The 22,616-nt window shown below is 35.6% G+C and overlaps 2 protein-coding genes and 1 non-coding gene across 10 annotated transcripts; all 3 read left to right on the top strand.

Annotated features, from left to right (window-relative positions):
- The first annotated feature begins 11,804 nt into the window (after window positions 1–11,804).
- TRNAM-CAU lies at window positions 11,805–11,890 on the top strand. Its single transcript is given in 2 exon segments — window positions 11,805–11,842; window positions 11,855–11,890. It is a non-coding gene; the product is annotated as a tRNA-Met (tRNA).
- A 1,691-nt stretch (window positions 11,891–13,581) lies between these two features.
- Window positions 13,582–19,060, top strand: LOC121249075 (basic blue protein-like). 8 transcript variants are annotated; one of them, XR_005937585.1, is made up of 5 exons: window positions 13,582–13,792; window positions 14,116–14,328; window positions 14,895–14,940; window positions 15,653–15,783; window positions 16,150–16,424. XR_005937585.1 is itself a non-coding variant. In XM_041147737.1 (4 exons), exons 1-4 carry the CDS (start codon window positions 13,709–13,711, stop codon window positions 15,655–15,657), a joined length of 348 nt encoding a protein of 115 aa, XP_041003671.1. In that variant the 5' UTR covers window positions 13,582–13,708; the 3' UTR covers window positions 15,658–16,424. The 8 variants fall into 8 exon arrangements, 6 of the variants coding, with proteins under 6 accessions (XP_041003671.1, XP_041003667.1, XP_041003668.1 ...); XR_005937586.1 differs by lacking the exon at window positions 14,895–14,940; XM_041147737.1 differs by having other exon boundaries at window positions 15,653–16,424.
- A 172-nt stretch (window positions 19,061–19,232) lies between these two features.
- LOC121249074 (probable serine/threonine-protein kinase PBL26) lies at window positions 19,233–22,208 on the top strand. The gene is made up of 5 exons (XM_041147732.1): window positions 19,233–20,103; window positions 20,296–20,498; window positions 20,677–20,866; window positions 21,069–21,460; window positions 21,601–22,208. The coding sequence occupies exons 1-5, from the start codon at window positions 19,983–19,985 to the stop codon at window positions 21,976–21,978; spliced, it is 1,284 nt and encodes a 427-aa protein (XP_041003666.1). The 5' UTR covers window positions 19,233–19,982; the 3' UTR covers window positions 21,979–22,208.
- The last annotated feature ends 408 nt before the right edge of the window (window positions 22,209–22,616 follow it).

Raw genomic sequence — 22,616 nt, 5'->3', positions numbered from 1 at the left:
GCTAGCTAGGGCCTAGTTAATTAAAGGCGATCGATTGAAGTGGATGACTTGCTTTATAAAAAGTTGTGAACGCCATGAATTGATTAGTGTATGATAAGAAGTTTCTTAACAAAAGAGATAATCGTATAAAGATCGTTGCAAGGCACAAGGAATTAGCAACCCAAATAATGGTCTTTTGCTTAATTTTGTGATCTGCTCATGATTTAGTGCCATGAATTAAGGGCGATTTCGTTATTTCTCTTGTCGATCTAGTCATGAGTTAGTGCGCACTGAAATAAAATATCATGTCTATGGTAACTAAGAGAAATAATGAAGATCATTAGGAAAATCAGAAGCATTACATGCAATCTTCCTGGAAAATCACTGCACGCATGCATACCATCCTATCATTAAAGAATCAAAGATATTTATCATTTATGTATACTAAAAATGTATTCATGACCCTTGACATCTTTGTCCTGCTTACCGGCCTTATACCTACCAGAAAATCGAGTTTAAGCTTTCAGAGACCGCATCATCATTGTCGATGTTATATAGAGAATTTAGATGAGATTTCTAAACTGGAGACTAGAGTAACTCCAGCAATGTATGTAAGAAATATACTGGCCATCAAGAAACCTTGATCGACAACAAGTATCCAATTAGAGGCTGATGCACCATCAGAGTTTACCAAAGACCCGAAGCAACTACACTTTAAGGGAGTGTCCCTGAAACAAGTAGTAAAACTCAAGTTTGATGAACCATGACTAAGCTCTATCGCCAAGAGTTGGACAGCCTTACAGCTTCCATAGGGATACTTTTTACAACTACTGAGATAGAACATGATAAGGGTCATGATGAGACTAACATTAATGTGCCAATTTAACCGATACTGCAAAAAGGCGCAACCTTGCCAGATCATGAATACAAGAGAGACACCTATCTAGGAGGAAACTTAAACAATATATTTCCCCTTTATTTAGGACCCTAATAACACATATTCAGCAAGAACAAATGGAACTATTTGCTTTAGCTAGTTAACGTCTCCATAGCTTGGTATGGAAAAAGGAAACGTGAGATGCAATTTTGATCTATTGATCCAGGGTCATCTCAAGAACAAAAATATACACAAGTTAAATTAAAAAGCTCACCAAGCATACAACTTGCATAAAAGATCTTGAAGCCATAACTAAAACCCAAACCACGCTCTAAGCATCGGGCCTTGTGGTATGAGTTAGGCAACGGAATATCTGGAAAAATTGCGTTTAACAATTGTAAAATCATGTTAAAGGACTTGATAGTCCACCCGCCAATTGTTTTGATATGAAGTAGTTTAACTATAAATGAAAGCTTAAAGAACTTTGCACAACTTGGACTGTCAAAGTTTGAGGAATGAAGATGAATCAAAGCAAGAAATAGTGACAAAGTTGAAAACTATGAGAGAACAACTCTGATTCTCATTTAACTTTGAAAAGATATACAAAGTAGTATATATATACACATAGCTAATGTTATAACAGACAGAATAAGGAATATTCTATCTATAATGTGTCCTACTCTACCACAATGTACATTTGAGGTGAATCAGTGTAGTGGCCATCGACATAAGGCAGTACATCACTAGGTTGGGAGTGGGGTAGTGTTATTGCACAACCTCCAAAACAACTGAAGACACAGAGGAATGATTATCTTCTATGTCTTGGGTGTAGGTAATATCAGATGCCGCTCTCTTCTTCTTTGGTATTTCTTGAGACTCCCCCTCAAGATGGGCATAGATGTTCAAGGTGCCCATCTTGGGCAATAAGGAGTAGAACAATGGAGTTGATAATGCCTTTGTGAAAATGTCAGCCAATTGGAACTTGGAGGCCACATGGATAGGTGTAATGATTCCAGCTATGACCTTTTCCCGCACAAAGTGACAATCCAATTCTAAATGCTTGGTTCTTTCATGGATGGATTTTTGGTGAGGTGGATGGCTGGTTGACTGTCACAATAAAGCTGGATAGGTTGTGGATGTTCTATGTCAAAGTCCTTCAAGAGCTCATTCAACTAAACAATTTCACAGCTTGCATGTGCCAATGCTTGATTCTGCCTCGGCTGAAGATCGTGATACAGTAGCATGTTTCTTAGACTTCCAATTGAGCATTGAATCACCAACAAATATACAAAAACCAGTCATAGATCGCCTAGTCTCAGGGCAAGCTGCCCAATCTGAGTCATTGTACCCCTTGAGCTGCAATGAGGATTTTGAAGAGAAGAGAATTCCTTGCTCAACTGAATCTTTGAGATACCTAAGTATCCTATGAGCCACAATGAGGTGTGCCTGAGTTGGTCTATCCAGAAACTTACAAGTACATTGACAACATATGTTATGTCTGGTCTTGTGATAGTCAAATAGATGAGTCTTTCTACCAGCTGTCTATATGCAATGATATTTGATAGTAAGTCATCTAAAGAGTGTGTAAACTTGTGGTTTGAATTCATGGAAGTGTTAATAGGTTTGCACCCAAGTAGACCATCACTTTCAAGGATTTCTAATGTATATTTTCGTTGATACACATGAATGCCACTGATTGACCTTGCAATTTCCAATCCTAGAACGTATTTTACATGTCCCAAGTCTTGGATCTTGAACTGGTTATGTAAGTGATCTTTGACATATTTATGGCCTTCAAAATGTTACTTCCCAAAATAATATCATAAACATATACTATGAGTGCCACAAAACCATGCTCATCATTTCTAGTAAAGAGAGAATAGTTTGATTTTGATTGACAAAATCCTATGGTAAGAAGAGAAGCTGTGAATTTTGAATTCCATTGCCTGAAGGCTTGTACAGCTTGCAAACAAGCTTTTGAGTCTTGGATTGAGACTCCCCCTTGAGCTAAAAACCTGGTGGAAGCTCCATGTAAATGTCTTCCTTAAGGTCACCATGGAGGAATGCAATGTGGACATTTAATTGTTCCAAATGCCAGCCAAAAATTGCAACCAAGGCAAGAAATACATGGACAATGGTCATTTTTGCTACTGGGCTGAATGTTTCTTGATAGTCAAAACCCTCTCGTTGTGTATAACCCTTACCTACAAGTCGTGCCTTATATTTATCAATAGTGCCATTTGATCTTAGTTTGATTTTGTAAACATATTTGCAACCAATTGCTTTATTTCCAGGAGGCAAGGGCACAATGGACCAAGTGTCATTTGCTTCAAAAGCCTTCAACTCAGCTGTCATAGCAGCTTGCCAATGCTCATGAAGCACAACTTTCTCATAATTCTTTGGTTCTGAGATGAGTATGAGTGATAGTGCTAGGCTTGATGTAAGGAGGAGAGGTGTTTGTATGAAAGGTGATGTTCTATGGGATGTTTAGTGGGAGAGGAGCATGGATGAGATGAAGATGAGTTGGTCACAAATTGGCAATGATAATCATGCAGATAAGTGGATGTGTGTTTAATTCTGTCAGACATTCGAAGTGGAGTGTGTGGTGAGGGCATGGTGGAGGTGACACAACAGGGTCTTTAGGTGGATTGAGGAAGGATGGAGAGGATGTGGAGGACTTTGCTTGAGAGGGAGAATGGAGGGAGGGATCTGTGGAGGAAGGTGTGTTGAGCTCATTAGTGACTTGGAGGGAAGAATCTAGTGAGCCAGCTTGGGGATAGCATATTTGATTAGGTAAAGCAGGAGGAATGACGATATCTTGTGGGTTTGGAAGAGTTGTAGAATTCTCAGGATCTCTGTTTCCAAAAGGAAATTTAGATTCTAAGAACACTACATCTCGGGAGGTAGAAGTGTGATGATTATCAAGGTTATACACTTTATATCCCTTAACTCCCACTGGATATCCAAGAAAGAAACATTTCTGAGCTCTTGGATCTAGTTTAGTTCGATTGTGTTTGAGTGTAAAAACAAAGCAAAGGCACACAAAGACTCTTAAATGGTTGTAAGAAGGTTTAGATGAAAATAGCACTTCATATAGATATTTGTTATCAATGGTGGGTGAAGGTATTCTATTGATCATATGTGCAGATGTTAAAATAGTATCTCCCCAAAATTTTGTGGGGAGTGAAACTTGAATGAGTAGGGCTCGGGCAACAGTGATCAAATGTTGTTATTTTTTTTTCCACAACTCCATTTTGTTGTGGTGTGTACACAAGTTTTTTTATGTAGAATCTCATGAGAATTAAAGAAATCAGACACATGAAACTCCAATCCATTATCAATTATAACATTTTTAACTTTGGAATTAAATTGAGTTTGAACCATAAGGATAAAGGATTGCAAAAGGGATCGTGCTTCTGATTTAAATTGCATTAGGTATACCCATGTGACACAGTTATAGTCATCAACAATAGTTAAGAAGTAACGATAGTCATGCAATGAAGCTTGAGAATATGGTCCTCAAATGTCACAGTGAACAAGCTCAAAAGCAAAATTAGTAGAAGTAATGCTTGATTGAAATGGAAGATATTTCTGCTTATATAAAGAGCAAACAGTGCAATGTGTTTGATCACAACCTTTTACATCAGGGCAAGAAGAATGAATTAAATTCATTATTTGATTTAATAAATGTCCTAACCTAAGGTGCCAAACATCAAAATTCTATTCATTGACAACATTACAAGCTGAAACATTGGAGGATTTTAAAAAGGTTCTAGAAAGCTGATGAGATGTATTGTAGCCAAGAGAGCTTGAGAGTAGGAAATACAGGTCATGGTTGAGTTTAGCTAGTCCAATCATTGTCCATGAAGAGAGGACCTGTATAAAGCAAAACTTGTCTAAGAAAATAAGGCAAATGAGAGAGTTAAGAATGAGTTTACTGACAGACAAGAGATTGATTGTGGAGGAGGGAACACAAAGGACCCCTATGAGAATGATGGACTCTAAGAGATGCACATCTTCTATATGTGTGACTTCAACCTGTGTCCCATTTGGCAACTAGACTAATGCTTTGGTCTGTTGCTCCAGTGTCAATGATCCAAGGTGTGTTGGTAGGTTCATGTGATTGATGATGTGCAAACAATGAGTAGTGATGCTAGTGACTTGTGCTAAAAATGGATGAATCTGAAGCAACAGATGAGCAAGAAGCTATACCTACCATATTTAAATTAGATGTGGTGTGAACATGAGGGTTATTGCTCGAGTTTGAAATGGCTTTGTGGGGTTGAAGTGTTCCCTGAGGTGACTGATTATGAGTTGACTATGGTGTTTGATTGTTAACAAGTGCCATGAGCTGTTGAATCTGAGATTGCGAGAGTGTCAAACTTTATGCCTCCACTATTTACTTTTCCTGGCTTTGAGAAACTACTTGGTTAGTAGAATGAGCAGTAGATAAATTTTGATCGTTGAAGTATCTTGGTTGCTGCTTTGTGAACTTCAAATTGGGGGAAAATCCTATCAACCTGTAGCATTTGTCACTGCTATGTCTAGACTTCCCACAGTATCCATAGGTGAGCTCATGTCTTTCCTTTTTCTTAGACTGGTTGTTAAAAACTGCTAGAGTTAAAGACTCAGCTGGTGGCATTGCTACAATTCTTACTTGCCTCTGCCTTTCTTCTTAAAGAATCAAAGAAAAGGCCTTATCTATGGAGGTAATAGGACTCATAAGTATAATATGTCCTCTAATGTTTTCATAGGAATCGTTCAGCCCCATAAGAAACTTGAAAACACTGTCAGATTACTGGACTTCACCTACTGAGTTCAGGGCTTTACAAGTGCAAAGGCCACATGAGTAGCAAGGCCCATGTCTGTATATGTTGAGCTCTTCCCATATTGCATTTAACTGAGTGAAATATTCATTAACAGTCTGAGTACCTTGCATGATGGTTCCAAGTTGCTATTAGAGCTGGTAGATCCTGACATTATCTGGTTGAGCAAAATGCACCTTTAGCTTATCCCACACTGCCTTAGCTAAGTTGATATAGAGAACATTTGAAACTATTTCCTTAGATATTGAATTAAAAAGCCATGAAATGATGATGTTACATCTCAACCGTGAAAGGTATAAGGGATCAGTCAACTTTGGTGTAATGATGGTTCCATCCAAGAACATGAGTTTATTTTTTTATTGAAATGGATAGGGTGAATGAGCGACTCCAAGAGAGGTAATTTGGGCCTGTGAAAGGTGGAGAGACAATCATAGAATTAGTATTATCACTATGATGAAGGTAAAAATGACTGTTTGGGTTCTCAATGGGTGATGAGTGGTGTGATGGGTTGTTTGAATCAGGAATCGTATTAGATGAACCTTTTTCTGCCATCAAAGATGTTGGATGCAAGTGAGAAAATGAGTGCTAAGAATGTATTTGAGGAAAGACCTGAACGATAACAAAGCAGGGTTATTACGAAACCTGGCTCTGATACCATGTCAAAGTTTGAGAAGTGAAGATGAATCAAAGTAGAAAATAGTGACAAAGATGAAAACTGAGAGAACAATTATGATTCTCATTAACGTCGAAAAGATAGACAAAGTAGTATATATATACACATACCTAGTGTCATAACAGACAAAGAAGAAGGAATATTCTATCTATAATGTGTCCTACTCTACTACAATGGACAACTGAGGTGAATTAGTGAAGTGGCCATCAACATAAGACAGTACATCACTAGGTTGGTAATGGGGCAGTGTTACTGCACAGCCTCCAAAATAACAGAAGACACAGAGGAAGGATTATCTTGTGTCTCAGGTACAAGTAATATTAGAGGCCTCTCTTTTTTTCTTTGGTATTTCTTGAGATGGACAAAGTGGACGTTTCACATCCTTTAACAATTGATCAAAAATTTTCGATTGCCTTTCACTCACGGTGGGCTCTGAATGGGCCATGAATCATCTGGCTCGAATGTTCTCTATCATCTCATCCACATCATCAACATAATTCTGACTTTTGTTATATGTAATGTCATCACCGTCTGACACATTAGCACTCCAGCTTTCACCCTCACCATGAAATATCCAATATGTATAACTTGGATCAATACCTATCATGAATAGATGATCTTCGACTTCATTGATTGTTAGGAAAAGGTTATTACGATATCTCCACATGGACACCTGAAGCTAGTTCTTCCAGATACATGGGCTTTTGCCATTATGAGGAGTTTATTAACCCCTTTACTGTATTCACGTGACCTAAGCTTGTTTGGCATGTGTAGCCAATTCTTGTCCATTTGAACCTCAATTGATAATATGATATTGAAACCTTAAGCACAACAATGAAATAAGGTGAGTTCAAAAAATGATTAATTAACCAAGATTAGAATAAGGAAATAGTATCACATAATTGCATATCTTAATGGGCAAAGTTACATATAAACAGAGTGATTTAGTAAGGGACATTAATCTCATATAAACAAACATTGCTATTTGTATATGAGGAATGTAACATGCACAGTTAGCCATCATAAGATATTTACGTTGAAAGTGTAATTCACTATAAACAAATTAAGAAGAAAAGTGTTCATACTAGAGTTGTGAACTAAATAGAGAAGCATATGGCATGCTCAAGTTTATGTATTGTTAAATTAGGGAATCGGAGTATAAAAACCTAAAAAAAAAAAAAAACAAAAAAAAAACAAAATTTAAAAGAGATACCCCATATATAGCCCAAATGTATGGGCTTAAAATTTGTTGTAAAGTGAGGTTCTTGGTGCACCCAAAGGTAAACTCAAATGTTCTAAGTTTAATGTGCAGCACAAATTGTCAAATTTCAACTCACAAATTCTTATAATACAGTAGAATTATTTATCAATAACTTTGTTGTTTTACTCAAACATGACATCCAAACAAGCAAATCTATATTAGATAGCAATATATATGGCTCTCACATGCCACAAACATATAAAAAACATAGAACAAGATAATTCTATGAAATTTCCTATAAGCCCTTTACTAGAAGAGTATATAAACTTGAGTAAATCTCTTCACTGATAATCTATTTTCTATGCTGAGCAAACCTTATCACAACTCTATTAAAAAACGAACAAAACAATTATGTATAAATCTTTGCCTTTATCATGGATGGTTCACCCTTAGCTATTGAATATACTGATATATATATATATATATATATAAGCATTCACCAATAAGTTAATTATTAGACTGATACATTACACACACACCCGAACTTAACATAAGTAACAACTAATTACATAGTGAATTAAACAACTTTGGGCACTGGCTAACTCCAAAAAACTGGTACCATAAACATGACAGTCATTCTTAATGATTTGAGAACATTCACCAACCAAATTTGGAGAAGTACTAACAAACTGAAAGCGTCTGGTTTAAGAGGATTCCTTTTCTCACATCTTTATTCTATATCTTGTGTATTTGAGTGGATAATCATAAGGAAGGAAAATATGATCTGTAAATAGGATTAAACCCACTTGTTAGATCTCAAAATACATCAGGAAATTTGTGATGTTTTCAAGAACTATCTCTTGTTTTTATGCTATGTCTACCCATAAATCAAGCTTAATTCTAATTTTTCTTCAACGCCAGTTCATTGCTTGTGTAGTTGGGATTATAGTTGAAGGAGGGGGGTTTTGAAACAGGTATACAACTAACTTATTGGTTGTACAAGCTAGTGTAGAAAATTTAGCAACTTTAGTTCTGATTCCTCTTAAGTTCTAGTCCCTTAGTTTGCCTTTATCTCATCTCTTTAACTCAACCTCAATATGTGACATTAGGAATACCAAATGACCTTAAAATCTCAAACCACAACCAGCTCTAAGTAACTAGAACTGAGGGGAACAACAAACAGCACAACTCCTTTATTTTCTTTTTACCATTTGACTCTCATTTTCTCCACCATTTCCTTGTTTTAGGCCACGTCAAAAGGTAGAAAAACCTTCATAGAAACCACGAAAATAATAGTGAAGTCTATAGAAAAAGGAAGAAGCTCGATGGTTAGAGAAACAACTTAAACTAGTTCAAGTTTGAGGTGAATAAAAAAACTATCATATATTATTATTATGTTTTTTGTTTGATTTAGTTGCTGCAAATCAATCCCATTCCTCTCCTCTTTCAATTTCATCTTGAGCTTGATTAATTCTCCATGAATTTGTGTTAAACCCTTGAAATAACTCCTCATAGAGACATCAAACAACAACTAAGAGTGATTTCAAAAGCAACAGTCATAGCTGCAGGACAAAAGGAACATCTCAACAGATGTAATGATCTGTTGAAGTGTTGGTATAACTTCTATTCTTTTCTCTTCATTTTACACATACTAAAATGGTGATTAGATGACTGTGAATGGAGCTTGATTATATACGATGTTGAAGCGTTGGATCAATGTATGTATGTTGGTCTTGGGTTACACTAGGTGGATTGAATGATACATGTATGGAGGAAGGATTTGGATGATAGAGTATGCTTAAGTGAAGGAAATTTAAGTAAAGAGTAGTTTATGCAAATTTTATGTTTAAGTTGCATATGCACTTCAAAAGAAATTTTCTGTGCACTTCTTATGGGTTCAAGTAATTTATGTATTCTGTTTTTGTACATTTTTTTACTTTTATTTTGTGAAATACATTTTCTGGTGAGTATAATTCGCCGAAAATATTTTTGTGATTGATTTAAAAACTCTATTTCGGCGACAATAACCTGTTGGGATATATCATGCCGACGATAACTAAAAATCGTTGAAAATACTTATTTGCGAAGATTTTTATAGTATTTGCAACGATAAGTAAATGACGGAAAAAGTTTTCCCAGCGATTTAATTAGACCATTGGAATAAATCTCTTCTTTCGCAGTGATTTCCTAAATATTTTTTATGACTATAATTCGCCATAAATATATTTTTCCAACGATTTAATACGCAAACCGAATGGACATTTGTGCCGTTTTATTTTGTATTTGCAACGAAAAAAAATACTGGAAAAAATAAGTATTTGTGGCGATTTTTGGTGTTCGCTAGGTTAAAACAGAAGTGAACAAAGAAATGCAACGGATGTGCAGCGATTTATAAATCGTTGGGAATAGTTATATGTGGTAATTTAAGCACCTATTGCGGAAAATTTCAAGCACCGGGAACAATCAATTTTCTTGTAATATATAGATCTATTTCTTAAGTCTTACATATATAAGAAAATACACATCTTGAAAGTTGATTTGGTGCAACCTAAAGTTTTTAATAAGGCAAGGCTCATATATATACTACTCCTAAAACGTGAAGTGGAAAAAATTCATGGGGTTAATGAATTTGGTCTCCAGATATATTAGTTACATTCTTAAGTTTCTATAAAATTCACTTTACAAAGCGTTTAGAAACTTTTATACTCTTTGGTACAATAGGTATATAATGATTGATATTTGATGGATGCTAAAAAGAACTGATATTTGATGGTTTGCTTGGTAAGATGAAGAGGAATCAGATATAGTGGAGTCCCAATGGACTAGTGTAAGGTGTATAAGATATCGTGTGAGTGCTTGAAATGCTTGTATTAAATACCATTAGTGAGTTTGTCCATGATTTAAGTATCAACAAGTTGCACTTATGGGCTTGAAAAATGCACATAGTGATAAGCCTAAGGTTGCGTTTAAATGTTGAGTTGAGTTGAACTGAGTTGAGTTCTTTATGAATAGTAGTGAGTTGGGATGGTAAAATGAGTTTTGTAGAGTCCACCTAAGATGAGTTTAAATGGATGTTAAGATGTGTTTAGATGTATTTATGGGAAGTTGAAAAATGTTGTAGGTCATCTCACATGTAAAGAGGTTTTGAGTTGAGATGAATTTAGTAATTTAAGAGTTGAGTGTTTGGATATTAGACTTAACTTAAAATTAGACTATACTGAGTTGAACTCAGATGAGTTTAACAACCAAACGGAGCCTAAATAGTTGGCCTTTAAATGCAAGTTTTACACTCTGATTGTCTATACTTAATTTGTTTAAATGTTTGAATTTTGTTAATTGTTACTATAAACTGTCAATTGCAAGTGTTAAATACTAAATTTAGTGAAAATGGAATGGAGCTTCTCATGCTTAGTTTTTCTCTAGATCCCAAAAGTACTTATCAATTATTTAACATTGATAATATATGTGGTCTTGTAGAGAAGTTTTATCTAGAAAATTTTATTGAAGAAGAAAAAGATAAAGTAAAATTTCAGTTACAACATTACAAATACAATGTGCCTTATCATCCAGATCTATAAGACTTGTCCAAAATTTATGATTTATGTCGAGTATTGAAAACTATTGGAAAGACCAATGTTTATCATCTGAACAAATTGATTGAATTATCTTGGCACTTCCAATTTCAACAACAACTACTGAGTGAGATTTTTTGGCTATGATTCTATGAATAAAAATATCGTTAAGATAGGCTTAAAAAAAATAGAGGATGAATTTCTTGATAAATATTTGGTAATCTATGTTGAAAATGACATTATTGAAAGATTTAGCATGGATGTCATAATTGATGAATTTTATTCAATAAAAAAGTGATGAGTTCAATTAGTATAATTGATTATAGTTTACCTTTTTTTTTTTTTTTTGTATGCATTCAAATTTGAAATTAGAAAACATGTATTTTTTATTTTATATATGTATATATATATATATATATATCTGGAGTTATGCCATTTTTTTGTACAAGCTTTAACTTGTGCCTTAGCCCCCTAAATTATATTATTAACTTCATCCAGGCTAAAACCCTTTTATTAAAAGAAAGAAAGAAAGAAATTTTGTTTTTATATATATTTAAAAACTTTATCCCTTAGATCTTATTAAATATAAATTTGCATATGCCATTAAAGTTCGATATTCTTAAATTAGAATTTAAAAAATAAATGGTTTTAACTTATAGTAAATAAGAACCATCTGGGGGTGGTGGCGCAGTTGGCTAGCGCGTAGGTCTCATAGCTATCTGAGTTATCCTGAGGTCGAGAGTTCGAGCCTCTCTCACCCCACATTAGATATTTTTCTGCAAATTTAAACGCTTTGTAATTTGGCCCGAGGCCCTTAACCTTCGACAAAACCCAAACAGACACACTAGGATTAAAGGGGGTGGAGAGGAGCAAGAGCAAGCAGAACCCTTTTCCCATTCCTCAATCCCATCTCTGATATCGTTCGAGGTTAAATGTTGCTTTTACTCGGTTTTATTTTTATTTGTCAGAGGGAGCAAGAGCAAAAGGAAGCCAAGAAGCTCTCCCTTAAGCACAACAGAAGCTCAAGGCCCTCGAAGCCCGCCGTGCCCTCGCCCTCGCCCTCGAAGAGTTGGAGCAAAAGAAAGCCGCACGCAAAGAAAGGGTACTCCCCATTTCCTGCCCTCACATTGTTGCATGTTATTTCGCTTGCTTTATGACTGAATCGGTTAGTTTTCATCCATGCGCTATTGCACATGTATATCTCGTTATTTTTATTTCTCGGTGTGGATTGGGCGTTTCTGGAGCAAAATATACCTACCCACGAGAGATATTGGTGACATTCAATGTTTGTTTATATGGATTTTGTGTGCTTGCTTCTCATTCTCTGTGCCCAGACTGCATATGGGTCTTATATAATAGTTTTGAAAAGGTAAGCATAGAAAGGAAAGAGAGGGAGGTTAGTCTGATGTTTAGTTAAAGTGCATACGTTTCCTGAGGCTAATGTGTGCACTGTTCTGGACCCTCTCATCTTACTTGATTATAAGTTGCTTTTAAGCTTAAAGTCTGGATTTTTGGAGATGGCGTAGATCATATCAATAAGGTAGTGAAGAGAGTATTTAGTTTTGGAGCTTTTAGAACTGTGCCTCTCTACCTGGTTTGGTGATTTGGAGGAAAAATAATGATAGAAGTTTTGAGAACAATGGAAGAAAAACTTATTTCTTCAATACTTTGTTTCTTTGGACAGCTGTTGTAGACTTTATTATTATTATTATTATTATTTATAAGTAAAAGTAAAGTTTTATTGATATAAAAGGCATCGCCTAAGTACACCACTGTTATAGACTTAATTGGCTGAATTTCAAGATTTTCTTGTATCTTTTTCTATTTCCAACTAGGCGTTTCTCTTGTATCATATGTACTTACTTGGGTTATGCCTTTTGGGTACTTGGGTTATGCTTTTCGGGTACTTGGGTTTTGCTTTGTGCAAGCAACAAGTTACGGCCTTTGCTTTGTATCTCTAAATTGATTGAAACAACTTCTCCAGAAGAACAAAATTTCGGAGAGGAAAAGGGTAGCAGTAATCCCACAGGAGCTGGGAAAACCTGGCAAATATTGATGCTAAATATTATTCAAAGATGTATTCAGTGGAAGATGATTTTTTCCCTTAATTATTGATGAGGAATAATCTCACATTCCTTATAGATAAGGTCTTGAGCATGTTTATAAGGAATAAACAATCATCTTTTGTAAAACCGGTTTTATGAGATGAGTTAGGCCCATGAATTTATTCATGGTATCAGAGTCTGCCACAGGACGAATGGGGCCCACACTACTTATCCTGTGACAAGGATTAGGAAAAATACTAGCCTGCACCGTTGCACGTGAGGGAGAGTGTTGAGGAATAATCTCACATTGCCTGTGGTCTTGGGCATGTTTATAAGGAATGAACAATCATCTCTTGTAGAACCGATTTTATGAGATGAGTTAGACCCATGAATTTCTTCAAATATACCTAGAGATTATTTTTTCAGTACTTCTAATATAACTTTCTTTGGTTATTGATACAGATAATTCAGACGGCCTTTTACAAGGAGTTGGTGAAAAGCATTGAAGCATCAGGTGTTAGTTTGGAGGTTCTTGATGCCCGTGAATCATGATCCCGTGGGTACTCATGTTGATATGGAGAAGTTGGTGATAAAATCTGGCCCTAATAAGCATCTATCGGTAATCTCTCTCTCTCACTCTCCATCCATCCATCTAAAGCTGTTGGATAATTACTTGCAGTGGATTTAGAAATTTTGAAGAAGGTTAATAGTGGAAACAGTTCAAACTCATAAAATGATCTGCAAAACTTAGATCAGAAATTTGACTGAAACTGTCAGAGGCGTTCTAAGATTAGAGATATATAGCTCTTGTTGTTCCTTTTTCTTATGATCTCGCTATCAAACAATGATTAATCATGTCTTGGCTGCTAGTTAAGTTTATGACTGTATCATACGCAAAACATCAAGAATATTTTGTCTAATTTCTTGTTTGTATGGTTTCAGATCTTATCCCTCGAGAAGCTGGTGAAGTGGCTCAAGTATCTTAGGGAAGAATTACCGACTGTTGCATTTAAGTGCAGTATGCAACAGCAGAGATCAAACTTAGGGTGGAAGTTGTCATCTAAGGCAGCAAAACCAAGCAGTATTCTGCAAAGGAGTGACTGTCTAGGGGCTGAAACCCTTCTTAAATTGCTGAAGAATTGCTCAAGTCATGAGGTATGCCTATCAATTTTCTTCTGTGACAAAAATCCAAATTTTAGTGTGTGATCCAAATAAGGAATTTAGGTTTCAAATCCTGATCCTTTTCCGAAATCCATCCATCCAAATGCACCATTGAGGAAATGGAACAAAGAATTGATGTCTTGTTTTGCCAGTCTGATATTCCTTGTTTTGGTGCATATTTCTTGGACTTGTCAAAATATGATAAATATCATAATAAAAACAATTGCTTGAAAAAATAACAAACAATAACAATAAATCAAATTGTTGATGATCACGAGAGTGGGATTCATGATGACCCATATATGGTTTAGAGGAGTTTGGAGCCGTATGATTGTGTTTAATTTTTTTTTTTTCCAGTATTCAACCATTTCTTTTGAGGATGGATGTCATGGGTTTAGTCTGCCTAGGGTTCTTCAATTTTACTTAACAAAGCATTTTTGTGCTTATAGTGTCTTAATGGAAATGGCCATGCCATATTTTTTAATTTGGATTTTTGTGTTTGGATAAATCCTTATTAATATTGTCCATTTTCATTTGTTCTGCATGGTTATCTTTGGCAGATCAAGAGGTCAATTACAGTGGGTGTTATTGGCCTGCCCAATGTTGGTAAGAGTAGCCTCATTAATACCTTGAAGAGGTGCCATGTTGTCAATTCTGGTGCTACTCCTGAACTGACAAGATCAAGAGCGGTCAATGGATGAGTTTAGAAATCTATTTTTCAATACTTTGCTCTATTGTTCGACCGTCAATTGTAATTGATTTTAATGGCATGACTTCTCATGATTCCTTGTATCACTAAACTAGCATGCGTAGGCGATGCTCTTGTATCTGTCCCAAATACTTGGGCCATTGTCTATTTCTATGGTCAATAAGATTTTGTTTGCTGATAAAAAAAAAAAAAAAAAAAAAAAAAAAAAAAAAAAAAAAAAAAAAAAAAAAAAAAAAGAGAGAGAGATCAATGCAAGAAGTTCAGTTAGACAAGGATGTCAAATTGCTGGACTGCCCTGGTATTGTAATGTTTAGATCTGGAGCAAATGATTATCTAATCCTCTTCAAAATTGCAAAAAAATCAAGAAGTTGGATGATCCACTTGGTCCAGGTGACTGAACTCATCCTTAAGTTTTGGCTGGTTTATCTGCTATTCTGCTTGAGTGCCTTTTCATGTGGTTAAGGAATGCTTAATTATACAACATTTTGCCCCATTACTGGTCCCCCCTCCTCCCTGCCCTTCGACCTGGGGTTGTGTTTTGATTGAGTTCGGATGCTGATCTATTAAAAATTTCCTCTCTTAAACACGAATGATATTTTGATTCCACAGGTTGACATTAAGATGGGAGATTCTTTGACTTGTCATCACTTGCCTATATAATCACTATTGCGTGTGCCATCCAATGTAGTTGGTAAAGTCTATTAGCATCATTACCAGAAATCGAATCATACTTCACCAGGGTATATTTTTTGTTTTTGTTTTTGTTTTTATTATTAGTTTTATCTTTTATGGTGGTGGGAAGGTGACCTGGGGTACCACCTTGTATGAGGTATGCCTAGAGGCTCCCATGCCAATGTGGAAAAGAGGAGGTTTTTTTTTTTTTTTAAATTTTCTGATAGGTAAAAAGATTCTTATCCATTTTTACTCCAAGTTTTGATTATCATTGCTTAATAGGTTGGTTTTTCTGGCAAGATATTCATTGTTTATTTGTCTACCTAGCTAAAGACAAGTTGAACTCAACTATATTGTAACCTGATTGACAGTTTGGACATTTTTCTATTTGTTTATTTTCCTGCCAATAATTATTAATTCTCGACTTTTTGTAGGATAGGGATATGTTTCCAGCATTTCCATTCCAGGCAAAGAGAACTTGTAGCCACTGTACCTCATTTGCATTTTTATATCTGGAATTGATATATACTTTCAAAAGAGAATGAGTGTGAATTAATGAAACCACACTTATGTCAAGTTTTATTACACTTACCCTTTTCTCTCGGAAGGGGTCCTTTGCATTTTGAATTTTGTGGTTTCCATGTTTTATTATTACTATGCTTTGACTGGTAAATCTGAGAACAGAGAGAAATCACAAGTTTACAGGAAATACGCCCATGGTTTCTAGTTTCATTTATTTTTTATATTTTAAATATTTATATTTCATACCCACATCCTCATGCCCCATTTGTGCAGTGAAGGAAGTCTTAAAGCTTGGCCCAGCCAGACTGTTGGCTATGTCTGTTATTGAGTTCTCTCAACCATGACTGGAAAGGTCATTGGATGGATATCTTCAAATTAACTGCACGCGCCATTTTTTCATTCTTTGGCAGAGATAATTCCATATTGTAGACTGGTCAACTTTGTGTATGGTTGTAATTTATGTCCCCATAGCTTTTTGACCAAAGCTCTTCACCAACGGTCCAAAGTATATCCTATATCAACAAGTTTAAGATCAATAGCCTGCAAGTTTAAGATCAGCAATCGGCTGCTAGTTCCGCAACTAACACGTCTATGCATAATTGCTATGTTCCAAGCTCACATCCTTCATGGCGGCCTATTAGCCCTACTTCAAGTTTTGAAAGACCAATTTGTGGATTCCAAACCCTACTTCACTCTACAAAGCAACGGTTTGGCTTAACCACGATGGTTTTCGGTCTTCAGTGCTAGAGAGAGAGAGAGAGAGAGAGTGATAATAAGAAGGATGTTCACAAGAAAATGAGGGGCGGTTTAGTTTTTGAGAAAAAGGATAGTTAGACGACTGCAGTAAGTTAATAGAAATAATGTTTTTTTCACGTTGAATTTTATTATATCAAATCATATCAGTTGATGTGTCATATTTTAAGTGATTGACCTATGAAGTTACTTAAAATATGTCATATCAACTAGTGTGACTGAATATTATTAAATTCAAGATGAAGTGTAACATTAGTTGTAAGTTTATAGTCGTAATCTAAATATGATTATAGTTAGTATCTTACCTATTGTATTCACTAAGGAAGGTATTGATGAATTGAGAACACATGAATGCCAGCTCAATTGCTCTGCAAGTACTGAAAAATAAGAGTTGTTACCCATTTCATAACAGTCGCTACAGTTAAACAACTAACAGAGTTTTAGAGCCCTGTTAGGCTCTCTATTATCATCATCATCTATTTTCATGTTTATCTGTTACTAGAGTTATCAAATAAGCATGTTGTGGCTATAAAGACTTGTAATCCAAGTACTAGTGAGTAGAGATGAGACTTCTCTAGCAATTGGTAGATTCTTTTGTCACTCATTTTTCACAGATCCAGGTCATATGCATTGTGATAATTGTATTCCTGCTGCATCAGGTTTACACAGAACCAACAGTTGCAAGGATCTAAATGCATGGGCTCTATCAAGTAGGGTCTAGTACTCGTATTTAACTAAACTTTCTTTAAAAAAAAAAAAAATACATCAAATTTTATTAGAAGTGCAATATTTATATTACTTCACATGTTGTGAATGTGAGCTCTTTTAAAAGGGAAAAAAGGGTATGAAGAACAAAATGAAGCTTGCTTAGATACCCAAAAAAAAAAACACAGTACTATAGTTCACATGTTGTACCTGCGCACCCTTCAAAAGGGAATAAAAAGGACAGGAAAAAAGGGTATGAAGAATTTTCAACTGCCTAGTAGGAACAGCATTCGAATTGCATTTGAACTATTATATATGATGCTATAAAGATCAGGTATTCCCCATGAATGTAAGCAACCGAGCTCATTAATTTTATCTAAAAGGGATAGTACTAATCTCGATATATATTAAACCTGGAGGAGAAAATATAGATTCAAAAATTTACCAAGGAAGTTTCCAGGGATTCAAATCACTTGATTTTTCTGTTCCAACCACCAGCATTGGACCTTAATCCAATAAATTAAGATTCCTAGCTTGCATGCAAATAAGCAGCAACTCCTGTATTTATTAAATTAATAGAGATGGAGGAAAACCCCTTCATATAAAGCCAACCAACATGCAGCTTTTTCCTTCAATCTTCACATCCAATTCCTCATATAAGAACTGCATCTTCTCTCTTTTCTGATTCTAACTCTACTTCCAAAATGTCTCACCAGGGAAGATGCACTGCTCTAGTAGTACTTGCCATCACTCTCCTCATGACTCTGAACTCACTTTCCTCTGTCTCTGCTCGACCAACTATTCATACTGTTGGCGATGATTCTGGCTGGACTTTCAACGTGGAAAGATGGACCAGAGGGAAGAGGTTCCAGGCCGGAGATATACTTGGTAACTTGGGAAAATCTATATTTTTTATTTGTTTCTTCTCTTACAGCCGTTCATCCAATATTGTTTCAACTTCTTGTCACTTGTTTGTGTTTTGTTATGTGCAGCTTTCAACTATGATCCATCATTCCACAATGTTGCAATTGTTGGTGTCCACGGCTACACAAGTTGCACTACTGCTTCTTCGAATTCTAGGACTTACACTAGTGGAAACGATCGAATGATACTGTTGAGGGGATGGAACTACTTCATTTGTAGCATTCCTGGCCATTGCCAGGAGGGAATGAGAATAGCAGTTTATGCTTCCTAAAATACTATATATATATATATGCAGCTTAAAATTCTCTAAAAAAAATAGGGAAGAACTGTCTGGAGTTCATCTAATTTAAACTCATGTCTGCGGGGAATTTGGAATAAAGAAAAACATTCAGTATCTCTGTTGATTGTAATCAATGGAATGAATGAGTTGATGTTTGTTGATATTGTTCTTTTTTCCTTGAAAGGTGCCACAACAGTACTTTAATTTCCATCCTCCCTTCCATGCATGCATGTGTGTACGTACACATGATCTTTTAGATATTCTTGATCATGGCCGTCTATATATATAACATATATATATATATATATATATACACTGAATGTTTTTCTAGCTTCTGTGCATGAATTAGCTCGATCTAAATTTATCACATTTGCAGGGCACTATATATGGCCTCCACAAAAGTACCATTAATTAATGCTAATTTGGTTCCCACGTACCCTGTAATTAATATATATTATTCTGTCTTACAAACCTTCAAATTCTCTCCATCTTTTGCGGCAACACCAAAAACTAGCAACCCAATTCTGTTGCACGCACCTGATCTCCCGGCCCTCCTCCATTCCCTTTCCCAGGTTCGATCGCCGCGTAATTTGGTGTAATAATTAATCTGTCGAGTCTTTAAAGCTTCATGGTGGTTCTGGTATTAGGGTTTTGGTTGAGCGAGCTTGCATTATTAATCTGCATGTGTTAAGTCCATGCATGAGGAATTCAACTTTCTTCTTTAATTAATATATAAGCAAGCATTAGCAATTTGATTCAGTGAAAGCTTTCGTACGTACGTACGTAGGTGTATGCATCGATCATCATGTTTATAAAAACAAGCACAAGTTCTACAAATATTAATCATTTATGTATTCATGTGTTCATGTTGTACAACTTTTGTTTGTATTTTCAAACAATTTATCAAGTACTTGATTTTTGGGGCATGCAGCCGCGCGCAGAAGTGGGGATTGTAACAGCTAGCTAGCTAGAACGTACGAGAGGGAGCTAGCATATACATATATATATATATATATAAATTAAAGAGAAGCTTGAAAGGATCAGTTTAATTCAGGTTTTTTCTGGATTTGATTTGTTCAAGAAATGAGTTGCTTTTCATTTTGTTTTACATCCCATGAGAATAATGAGAAGAAAGTATCTAAGAAGACCAATGGCAGAAGGAAGGGAGACTTGCCTGCTGCTGATCCTCCACACCCAGGGCCTGGTCAGTTCATCACTTTCTTCTTTCCTTTATGCATGGAATAAGGATGATTTACTAGCTAGGTTTATTAATTTATGGGAAGTTTCATTTTGCATCCTCCAAATATTCCATATTTTCTAAATTGCACATCTAATTTCCAAATCAAACACATATACAAGTACCAGACCATATTCACAAAACAGAGATGTTATACAGGAAACCATAACCCGAAGGTCGCTCCAGTCGAGACCACCAACAAAAAGGATTCCGATAAAGAAGTTCAGAACAACAACATTGCCGCCCAAACTTTCAATTTCCGCCAATTGGCGACAGCGACAAAGAATTTCCGACAAGAATGCCTAATAGGTGAAGGTGGATTTGGAAGAGTTTACAAGGGACAACTAGACAAAACTGGCCTGGTAAATGTTAAGATATAAAATAATAAAATCTACATCTTCCCATCAGCTTAAACTTTTGGGATAAGCGGTGATTTTACAGTAACACACAGTCCTGTTTGATATCTTCTCTCTAACTAGTTCAAATCAAAACTTGTAGAGAATTTTGAGTAGTGATCCTGTGGTAGTTTTTATTGATCAGGTTGTGGCTGTGAAGCAACTTGACAGGAATGGATTGCAAGGAAACAGAGAGTTTCTTGTTGAGGTGTTGATGTTGAGCCTCTTACACCATGAAAATCTAGTCAATCTGATCGGATATTGTGCCGATGGAGAGCAGAGACTTCTGGTGTACGAGTACATGCCATTGGGATCTCTGGAGGACCATCTACTTGGTACCACCTTCTTCTTTTTCTTTTTACAAAAGAAAGAAAGAAAGAAATCTTATTTTCAAGTTTGTTTATTGACACGCTAAACACATCGATAAAGATGCAAATCTTGGTAACTATAAACATATGTCCACCCTGCATCTTTGATAAATATCATCAGAAAACCAACCACTGTATAAACTTATGTGAACTAAACAATGATATTCAGATCTAGCACCAGGGAAAAAGCCATTAGATTGGTTCACAAGAATGAAAATAGCTTTACAAGCTGCCAAGGGCCTAGAATATTTACATGAGAAGGCCAATCCTCCTGTCATATATCGAGATCTAAAATCCTCAAACATCTTGCTGGACAACGATTTCAATGCCAAACTCTCAGATTTCGGATTGGCAAAGCTTGGTCCAGTCGGGGACAAGTCACACGTTTCTTCGAGAATCATGGGAACATACGGATATTGTGCTCCCGAGTATCAAAGAACAGGACAACTCACAGTGAAGTCGGATGTGTACAGTTTTGGAGTTGTGTTCTTGGAGTTGATTACTGGAAGGAGAGTCATTGACACAACAAGATGTACCGAGGAGCAAAATCTGATCACTTGGGTAAGTTCCCTGGTTTCTGTACGTAGTTCGCCCATGCATTAGTCTTTGTCAAAACTTTTGCCATTTTGTCCCTTCACTGCTAATATTTCTAAACTTCTCATCAAGCCGACTGTTTTCTTTCTGTGTCTGTATTTTACCAGGCACAGCCTGTATTCAAGGATCCACAGAGATTCCCAGAACTAGCCGATCCGCTTCTTCACGGTGAATTTCCTTTGAGAGCACTACACCAAGCGGTAGCAGTTGCAGCCATGTGTCTGCAAGAGGAACAAGCTGTTCGTCCCTTGATGACTGATGTTGTCACTGCTCTCAGTTTCCTCGGGAACAGTCCGAGTGACGGCACCGTATCTCACGGCGCCAGTCCTTCTCCACCATCGGATCACAACATGGCGAGCGGAAATGAAAATCTTCATGATGAAGAAAGTATAAGAGAAAGACAAAAGGCTGTGGCAGAAGCCATAGAATGGGGTTCTACTTCCAGGCACAATGCATCACGTAGTGGAAGTGCTTCTTCATTGTGATTAAAATCTAAAATCTGCATGGAATATTATATCCTTCAAATCATAAGGACAAACTTTTATTTGTAAGACGTTGGTCTTTATGTATGCATGTTATCATGTGAGAGTTACTGCTTTATCGGATATCTACCTGTTCTCTATTCAGAAAATAGAAATCCACTAGAAAATATGTGGAAATTAAGGATAAACTTTCAATAAAACTGTCATATTTTTTGTCGCAATTGATTAAAAAAGTAAATTTTTAATGCGTTTGAACTGTTAATTGTAAGATGATTTGATTGAATTAAAGTAAAAAAAAAAAAAAAAAAAAAAAAAAAAAAAAAAAAAAAAAGAAGAAGAAGAAGAAGAGAGGGGATGTTTTAATAATAGGTGTGATGCAATTGTATACGAGTAGCAACCCTATCATTACTTGTATACTAATTTCTTTTACATATTAATGTAATGAAAAATTATTTTCTTAAATTGATATATAAATTACATTTAATAAAATATTTATATGACATAATTTTATTTAGAAGATAAATTCTAAAATTTAAATTTTACAAATCAAATTTTAATATTTAAGTTATATAAATGATATGTTCTATATATTAGCTCGAGAATAGAAAAACTCTTAAAAATCGTGAAAGGAATAAATGTCT

This window comes from Juglans microcarpa x Juglans regia, chromosome 2D (assembly GCF_004785595.1).
Source record: "Juglans microcarpa x Juglans regia isolate MS1-56 chromosome 2D, Jm3101_v1.0, whole genome shotgun sequence".
NCBI classification, from domain to species: Eukaryota; Viridiplantae; Streptophyta; class Magnoliopsida; order Fagales; family Juglandaceae; genus Juglans; species Juglans microcarpa x Juglans regia.
This window is presented reverse-complemented; position numbering and strand designations above follow the sequence as displayed.

Excerpts from the sequence above, each read along its gene's own strand:
- LOC121249075 (XM_041147733.1), top strand. The coding sequence starts at position 13,709 with ATGCCCGTGAATCATGATCCCGTGGGTACTCATGTTGATATGGAGAAG. Across the intron at positions 13,793-14,115 it reads GCCCTAATAAGCATCTATCG|ATCTTATCCCTCGAGAAGCT; the intron begins GTAATCTCTCTC and ends GTATGGTTTCAG. Across the intron at positions 14,329-14,894 it reads AGAATTGCTCAAGTCATGAG|ATCAAGAGGTCAATTACAGT; the intron begins GTATGCCTATCA and ends TATCTTTGGCAG.
- LOC121249074 (XM_041147732.1), top strand. The coding sequence starts at position 19,983 with ATGAGTTGCTTTTCATTTTGTTTTACATCCCATGAGAATAATGAGAAG. Across the intron at positions 20,867-21,068 it reads TCTGGAGGACCATCTACTTG|ATCTAGCACCAGGGAAAAAG; the intron begins GTACCACCTTCT and ends AATGATATTCAG. Across the intron at positions 21,461-21,600 it reads AGCAAAATCTGATCACTTGG|GCACAGCCTGTATTCAAGGA; the intron begins GTAAGTTCCCTG and ends GTATTTTACCAG.